Source organism: Oncorhynchus nerka, linkage group LG10, assembly GCF_034236695.1.
Source record: "Oncorhynchus nerka isolate Pitt River linkage group LG10, Oner_Uvic_2.0, whole genome shotgun sequence".
Taxonomy (NCBI): Eukaryota; Metazoa; Chordata; class Actinopteri; order Salmoniformes; family Salmonidae; genus Oncorhynchus; species Oncorhynchus nerka.
Window position 1 is genome coordinate 33,303,871 of NC_088405.1, and position 9,536 is coordinate 33,313,406.

The 9,536-nt window shown below is 36.8% G+C and overlaps 1 protein-coding gene across 1 annotated transcript in view; it reads left to right on the top strand.

Moving 5' to 3' along the window:
• LOC115135177 (collagen alpha-1(XIII) chain-like) overlaps nt 1-7,649 on the top strand; it is a 52,381-nt gene extending 44,732 nt beyond the window's left edge. The window contains exons 37-38 of the mRNA XM_029669573.2: nt 3,314-3,352; nt 5,484-7,649. Of these exons, the coding sequence (XP_029525433.2) occupies nt 3,314-3,352; nt 5,484-5,513 (69 nt within the window). The 3' untranslated portion in view covers nt 5,514-7,649. The remainder of the gene's footprint in view (nt 1-3,313; nt 3,353-5,483) is intronic.
• The last annotated feature ends 1,887 nt before the right edge of the window (nt 7,650-9,536 follow it).

The window sequence follows — 9,536 nt, forward strand, 5'->3', positions numbered from 1 at the left end:
ACATGAGTCTTCAATATTCCCAGGTAAGAAGTTTTAGGTTGTAGTTATTATAGGAATTGTAGGACTATTTCTCTCTATACCATTTGTATTTCATTAACCTTTGACTATTGGATATTCTTATAGGCACTTTAGTATTGCCAGTGTAACAGTACAGCTTCCGTACCTCTCCTCGCTCCTACCTGGGCTCGAACCAGGAACACATCGACAACAGCCACCCTCGAAGCAGCGTTACCCATGCAGAGCAAGGGGAACAACTACTCCAAGTCTCAGAGCGAGTGACGTTTGAAACGCTATTAGCGCACACCCCGCTAACTAGCAAGCCATTTCACATTGATTACACCAGCCTAATCTCGGGAGTTGATAGGCTTGAAGTCATAAACAGCAGAGCTGCTGGCAAAACTCACGAAAGTGCCGTTTGAATGAATGCTTATGAGCCTGCTGGTGCCTACCATCGCTCAGTCAGACTGCTCTATCAAATCATAGACATAATTATAACATAATAACACACAGAAATACGAGCCTTAGGTCATTAATATGGTCGATTCTGGAAACTATTATCTCGAAAACAAGACGTTTATTCTTTCAGTGAAATACGGAACCGTTCCGTATTTTATCTAACGGGTGGCATCCATAAGTCTAAATATTCTTGTTACATTGCACAACCTTCAATGTCATAATTACGTCAAATTCTGGCAAATTAGTTCGCAATGAGCCAGGCGGCCCAAACTGTTGCATATACCCTGACTCTGCATGCATTGAACGCAAGAGAAGTGACACAATTTCACCTGGTTAATATTGCCTGCTAACCTGGATTTCTTTTAGCTAAATATGCAGGTTTAAAAATATATACTTCTGTGTATTGATTTAAAAAAAGGCATTGGTGTTTATGGTTAGGTACACGTTGGAGCAACGACAGTCCTTTTTCGCGAATGTGCACTGCATCGATTATATGCAACGCAGGGCACGCTAGATAAACTAGTAATATCATCAACCATGTGTAGTTATAACTAGTGATTATGATTGATTAAGTTTAATGCTAGCTAGCAACTTACCTTAGCTTCTTACTGCATTTGCGTAACATGCAGGCTCCTCGTGGAGTGCAATGAGAGGCAGGTGGTTAGAGCGTTGAACTAGTTAACCGTAAGGTTGCAAGATTGAATCCCTGAGCTGACATGGTAAAAGGTCATTCTGCCCCTGAACAAGGCAGTTAACCCACCGTTCCTAGGCCGTTCTTAACTGACTTGCCTAGTTAAATAAATATTAAATAAATGTGTAAAAACATCATAATTAAAAAACGGCAAAATCGGCGTCCAAAATGACCCTAATTAATCGGCCATTCCAATTAATCGGTCGACCTCTGGTACATAGTGATTGAACACGGGTAACTTTAATAATGTTTACATACTGTTTTACCTGTTTACATACTGTTTTACCCACTTCATATGTATATACTGTATTCTAGTCAAGGCTCATCCTATATATATATAGCTACTGCTGTACACACCTTTTATATTCATATACTGTCTATACACAGCATCATATACATATTTATATTCCGGACTCGGACATTGCTCATTCTGATATTTCTTAATTCCTTTCATTTAATGTGTGGGATTTGTGTGTATTGTTAGGTATTACTGCACTGTTGGAGCTAGAAACATAAGCATTTCACCGCACCTGCAATAACATCTACAAAATATGTGTACACGACCAATAAAATTAAATGTCATTTGATTTTGATTTGCTGCTACTAATACTGTTTACTATCTGCTACTTTATTCGTAGTTATATGTACATATCTACCTCAATTACCTCATACCACTCACTGCTCATCGACTCCGTACTGGTATACTGTATATAATTACATGTTTTACTTCCCTTTATTTCTCTATTTTCTTTCTCTGCATTGTTGGGAAGGGCCCGTAATTAAGCATTTCACTGTTAGTCCATACCTGTTGTTTACGAAGCATGTGACAAATATTTGATTTGATTTGAGAAGAGCAATGCCTTTATTTACAGAGTAGACATGCACACACTTGGAGCTGTTGATCAAGCTGTTAACTACAATTGTACTACTGTTTAGATAAACTAAACTAACTAATAATTGATTTGCTGAGAATTGTATTTTTTCTTGCAAGGGCAGCAGAACACCAACAGTAATTAGTGGCGTGCGACAGAATCTATTTTCTTGATCATAATAACCCATTAAGTGACTTTAAATACTATTTTTTTTTCAAAGACTCTTGAAAGTTATAGCCTTACTTTTCTTATTTGTATCCCTGTCTTCTCCACTACCACTCGCATGGCACCTTTTCCCTCCGCCTTATCCTTTACCATTTTGGGCAACAGAACTGTATTGAGAAAGATTCTCTTGGGGAAAAAAACAGGGCCTCCTCAATGATTTTAGTTTAATACTGTTTTGTTTATGTATTGAAAAGGAGAGCAAAAAAGAGGTTGACGGTTTGATTCATTCATAGAAGATGCCAGATGAAAGAAAATAACAGCCCAGTGGCTGTGTTTAAACCCTATTGCTAAAAGTTTGAATTCATTCAGACGATGGAGTCATATTTTTTACAAATACACATCTACTACTGTACCACTAGTTGTTTGGCTGGTTGTTGATGCTTTTTAACACAATATGCATAGTACATTGCATAAATATTATACACACACAATAGTATTTATTCAACAGTAAATTGCATTGTGTTTTGTGTACATGTTTGCGTGTTTGCATGGTTATACTGTACAGAAAGTCACATTCTACAGTTTTAGCAGTTTGAGTAACACTTTATATTAAGTTAGTCTGTGTCAGAACAACTTAAACGAATAGTTCACACAAATGACCAAATTACACATTGGTTTCCTTAACCTGTCAGCGGTCTATGGAGAAGGTATGACAGCAATCCATGCGTTGGTATAGTTACCCTGGCACTTCCCACATGCTAACGTTTTAGCGTTTGTGGCACAAATCTCATTCAAGTCATGGGACCAATATTGTCATTTTCCGCGCATCTTGTCCAAATCCTCCCAAAGTATCTAAAATGGATTGTGAAACTCAACAAAGTCACTTATAGATTTTGAATATGATGTGTGAAAATGTTTAATATCGGTCCCATGATTTAAGGGAGATTTGTGCCACAAATGCTAACATGTTAGCATGTAGAAAGAGTGTGAGGGGAAACTAAACCAAAGCATGGATTGCTGTCATACTTTGTCTATAAAATGTAATTTTGTCATTTGGGTGCACTATCCCTTTCATGTAAAGCATTACCTCAGAGTGTGTATGACTCCCTCCCTCTCTTTCTTTCCTTAGGGGGATGATGGCTTACCAGTATCAGGGTGTTGGAATAAAGTAAGTGAAAGAGTTGATATCCTGCTGTGAATGTACACTATCTGCATCTTGGGCTGATTAAGTGCTTGGTAGTTCTGCCTTTTGTATTATCCCCGTGCCAGTATAATCAACATCATCTGTCATTACTTCATTAATACTGTAGAAAAGTGCTTAGTTGTATTCATGTTCATTGTATCCTCAATGAACATTGCATGAACTAATGTGTGTTTTTTTTTTGCCTTCTCTTTGCAGTAACGATAACTTCGGGGTGGCATGTGTGATTGTACATAGAATATTTATTTTTGTACTTTTTATGTGCTCTCTTATACTGACGAGAAAAAAAAGAAAATCATAAAAATATGCCAGGTTCTTTGTACAGAGTGTTTATTTGTATTACTTGTAATAATGTTTATGTATTGGATTTAATAGCTATGCATTATGTCAACATGTTTGGATAAGGAAGAAATGATAATGTGGCTACATATGCATGATATTTGTGCATAATGTGAACAGATATTGCCTACTAACTTATTGTATCCTGTTGTTTTGTTTTGTTGTGACCATGCTGCACTGAGTTGTGGGGCTGGAAAGATGAAGTGTTGGCTTTTTAAAATATCTTAGTTGAACCCTCTTTGTAGAGATCAAAATGATGAAAACCTACAGCCCCGCAAATGTTCCTGTCTAAATATGTACACAACTCACGTCATGGTGACAGACAGCACTGTATTTAGTCTGCACTGTACAGTATAGCCATTTTAATCACTGGTGCACAGATGCCCATGGTTCTCAACGCATCCTCTTTGAACCGTTTAGGGTTCTGCTATCATAAACCCATAACGTATCCTGAATATCCAGCATGCCACACTAGCACATTTTGTCGTTGTCTCTAAAAGGGAAACATTTTATCTCATGAAGGGGTTTCAACTGAGATTGCCTGACCAATTGAAGCTTTAGTTGTTTCCCCCTAGGCAAAACAGCAATTTTGAAACAGAGAACAAATACTTAGCATTCGCTGCTCTTTCACTGGCTGTGTAGTTTCACAGCCAGAATGACCAACCATTCTAAGCTACAGTATAGCTTCACGTATAACCTGGCCTCAATTTCTCCAAGTCATCTGTAAATATCTTTTTTTTAACCAACTCTAAGGGGCCACATCATCCTGCTTTTTGACTATCAGGCTCTATTTAACTGTAGTTGTTTGCCTTTTTTGTTAGAACTTTATCAAATTGATACAAACCCATGTAACAAGCTTTCTCTTTGATGACTGAAATATTGCTGCTGACCCTTAAGGCATCCTGCTGCCACATTGCCTCTACGCCCAGTGTAACGCATCCATCTACTTATATGAAGAAAGCTATTAATGGACAATGAAGATCTTGTTAAGAAATACCAGACTAGTTATTTGCAGCTGTACTTTAAGAGGGAGTGACCTACGTCCCCCTTGCTAACTGTGTTTATGAATCAGTATTGAAGAGATGGATGAAGGGGACTGGAGTAGAGTTGGTCCACTGCTCATTGTAAAAAAAAAATGGTGTTCTCTTTGTGTTCTGATCTGCCTGGAAATGTATAGCTAGATTAAGAGATTACCACCTTTTAATAAAGTCTTCATCAGGTTCTTATACCTCATGCTAACGTGTGCCATGTTCCCCTGCCTTGCTCTCCTTGTTATAGGTTCCACCCAAAGTTCATGAGAAATCATTGAGAATCTGTTCAAATTGACATTTAAATGTTTGTTGACCTTTTATATGTTCAAAATGACAATCAGAAATAAACCTTCTTTTTTTTAATAGTACATACAGTACAGTTGTGTGCTTTAAAAATAACATATACCTTTTTATGGCATCCCTTTCATTGAAGACCATGCAGAGTTTGGGATCTGGGGATGCATTTTAGGAGTGTTGTATCATGCTAATGTTTCATTTCACATGAATTGTGTTAAGTGTGCATTGAAGTCTGCTATTTCCATTGCTCTGCTATGGTTTGTAGTAACCTGAATGTGCGTGTGTGCCAAAAGCATGAATTGTGCTGTTTGAGGTGAGTTCTTTGAACTGGCATATACAATAAACTATGCAGGAATGGTAAAAAGCATATACTATAGATTGCTAGTATGGAAAGAGTTATCCCTTGACACAAACCTCTTTTTCTTTGAAAGGGTCAAAATCCTTTCCAACTGGCCAAGTAGTAGAGGTTCAGGAGATCTGCTCAACAACGTTTCACTCAAAGCTGCAGGATGGAAACTTGAAGGCATTTGGAGATATCGTTGAGTTTTGACCCCACCTGGGGTTGTCATTTTACTCACACAGATTTTCCAGCCGGCTGAACACAGGCAGTAATATTGGGGGGCTCCAGTCGCTAGCAGTGAGCAGACTGACTTCAATAAGACTCAGAAACAAAAGGATTTCAGTTTCCTTTGCAGTTCTTTGCTGAAGGCTCCTCGGGTTGGACAAGCCATCAAAGCCACAAAGCGATAGACGCATTTATTTGAGATATGTGCTTTTCTTTGAGATATATCTTTATTCACTATGTGAAAGTGAGACATTCACTTTTTATAGTGTACAATTTCCTGTTTTTTATTTGACACCAACAACTGTGATTCAAGAATTCAGAGCAGCTCGCAGAACAGACAGATGTAATCTCTCTGTGTTCATGTGTTTCCAAGACAAACCAAAAAACAAAGGGAAATGCTTTTGATGATTCCTGATATCAAACTCACTGCCTTCTCTAATATCCTGGGTGTTGCAGGCATATAACATACTGTTTATGTAGCTATGTGGCCTGACCTGTGCCCAAGGAAGAACTTTATTACCAGCATTTTGTTGGTATACATTTATACATGTCTAATAGACGTATATTACATTTATTCACATTCTTGTACCGAGATGTAAAACTCACCATATATCAATGCTGTAAGAGTAAGTATTGTACAGTAGGAGAGTGTTCACACACTTTTTTAAAGCGCTGACTCCATGTTCTTGAATATATTGATGTGACATGGGAGCCTCTCATTTTATCCCAAAATGTTTTTACTCAACATAGATACCCTATCGTTTTAGACTGTCTTAGATAATACATGTCTGCAGTCATACTGACAACTTTTAATGAGTATTTAAGCAATAAGGCCCGATGAGGTGTGGTATATGACCAATATACCATGGCTAAGGACTGTTCTCACGCACGACGCAACGCGGAGCGCCTAGACACAGCCTTTAGCTGTGGTATATTGGGAAACCCCCAAGGTGCCTTATTGCTATTATAAAATGGTTACCAATGTAATTAGAGCAGTAAAAATACATGTTTTGTCATACCCATGGTATACGGTCTGATATACCACAGCTTTCAGCCAATCAGCTTTCAAACCACCCAGTTTATAATCTGGAATAACCTGATTCATATCAGTTGGTAAGAGCCAGAGTACCATAATCTAATTTACCTTAAAATAAGATTCCTGAGGAATGCCACACTAAATGCAAGTCATCATGAATCAAATTGAGCAGCTAATTTCAGCAGGAATAAGTTCAACACCTTTATCCTGTCTGTATGAATCGGTGGGCTTCGGTGTAACTGTTTGTCACCTTTGAAGTCAAATATTAACCATAAAGAAGGCAGATTTTTATCGTGGGCAAATATTTATGTCAAATGTTGACATTATACAGCTCCTCTAAACATGTTGTGTCATGAAAAATGATGCTTTCATACTGATGAAAGAAAACCCCTGTTTTTGAAGGTCTTTTGTTTAGGATTGTGTGACGTGTCATGGCTGGAGGCACAAGACCAGTTTTGAAGCTATTGGACAGCTGGTAACCGACGCTTAGAACCATTTTAAATCCAATGAATTGCTTATTTAGGTCGCTATGACATTTTGACCTTGTGAAACTCATTTTGATTTGAGCAGTTGGGGTAAAGGTATTTTATTACTTTCTCTTCCAAAAAATGTAGCAACAATTTCATAGCATTCTTGTGTGAAAACGAAGTCCGACGACTGAACTGACAATATGTCCATCTTGTCAACGACTATGATATCTTGTGCCTTTTACTATGTTTAACACAACAGAAGCATTCCTTATGTCATGTTGACAACTGTCTTCTAACCCTCCTCACACCTCAAATCAAAATGCACATACGATAATAATTTGAATATTCAAAGTGGTGAATACAACACGAGTCCATATTCATATCCAAATTGTGTATTGCAAACCAGGGTCAGTTATTGTGGTTGTTCTTTAGATTTGATAAAGGCCACATTGACCTAGGCAGGCAGTGGGGGTGGACGATTGAGACCACTCTAGCATTACTGACACGAATTGGTAACAGAAATGTAGTCTAAAGGCAAAAGGATCTAACCATTTTAGATAACATTCTGATAAAAAAAAAAAACATTTTTATAGTTAATTTGTTTGGAATGTTTGCCTGAGAACTAGGCTTTACGCTGCCCCTGTTGATTATGAATTTGAATTAACATGTAATTACACACGAACAGCTCCTATAACACGACCTTTATATAAAAGGGGATCAAGTCAAGTGCTGTTTCTGTATTAAAGTAATTACTGTAAATGCAAATTAATGTAAAGTGTTGCCTTATTGTTTTCTTTAACAAAGGTGCTAAACAAGCAGCCTTCCTCCCAAGGATGTAAATCATTCTGGAAACATGTTTATTTAGTGGAGCACTTTCGTGCAATGACACATAATGGACGTGTAATTAGGCCACTTTAAAGGTTTTCATTTGATCATAAGATTATTTGGTTCACCTCAAATCTTTCAAACCATCGTCCCCAGTAAATGTGTCACATTACCGCCCACAGTCCTTTATTAAGCTGAGTACTCCTATGAAGACAGTAGCTATATTCAAAGAATCATTCATTCTCTTGTAAGAATGTATTCAAAACACTATTTCACCTTAGTTGATTTACTGTAGGGTCGGTCATCTTTGAAAGTTTGTGTGAATTTAATGTCTGCTTTTTCTCACTGATATTTTGCACAATGGCAGTACTCTTTAGTTTTACAATATCTTCTCTGGTCATTATTATTACATGTTTGTATTATATTTCTTGGTATACATTTCCCAGTTGACTTTTGTCTTCATCTTTTACTGTATTTATATATGAAGTGTACTCTTCATGTAATTATGCATACTTCATAATATAACTATTTAACACATAATATCTTAGAACATGTCACTCGTGAAAAACACTTAACTGATGATAGGTCATGTGAAGTTATTTCTGGACCTGAGCACGAAATGTGGTCCTTTGTGAATATTTGTGTTTCTACTGAAAAACACTTCACAAAAAACCCTCTTCAATTCATTCTTGATTTTAGTCAAAGCCAATATACAGTTAATGCCTTCTCATATGAAGAGTACACAGATTTGTTTGAGGAATGATGTTGTATCCACTGTGAAGTTATTTGATTCATCACTTTAGTCGACATTACAGATATGTTTATGCCAGTCTATGATCAATGCATTCTGTTTCGTATTAAGTGGATGTATCACTTCTTGATGTCATCACCATTATGTGTATTTAAAGCAGTTTAGGAGAGAGATAGTTAAGGTCATAGAAACCATTTTAGAAGGCCGTTATAGATTACTGCGTTATAGTTAACCTGGCGTTGGCATTCATTGAGTTGTTTTCTTAACTATCTACTATGTAGTGTGCTAGGTAGAAATCAAGATGTATAATATTATAAAACCAGTTTGTGTGATAATCAGTTTCAGTAGCTAACTGAGAACGGATATGAGGGCATTTATTTCAATGCATTTGATGTAAAAACCATCTGCATGCTGATATTTTTGTTTGTAAGCGTTATTTACTATTTGACAGCAACAGTGAAATTTTACAAACTTATGTTCTGTTTCAGCAAAATACTTATGGGAATTTATTTGATATGCCATTTTCTGCACAAAATTAGGAATTATGTCAGTTAAGTGACCTTTTATAATTTCCTCTGCTGTTACAGACTCTTGAAAATGAATGAAATGTAACATTTGAACATTGAATTGAGGTGTCAACATTTTGTTTCTTGAGAGTCAATGTGAGTCGTCAGTAAAAAAAAAATGTATAACAGAGTTAAGTATGCTGTCTAAGGTGCTGTTTCTTTCTTCCAGAAACTGTTTTTATAAACCATAAATGGCAGCTTTTGTCACTGATTGCCAATCATTATTTCCCTGTTCAATACATTTTGAGAATATTGTCAATAAAAATAAAAT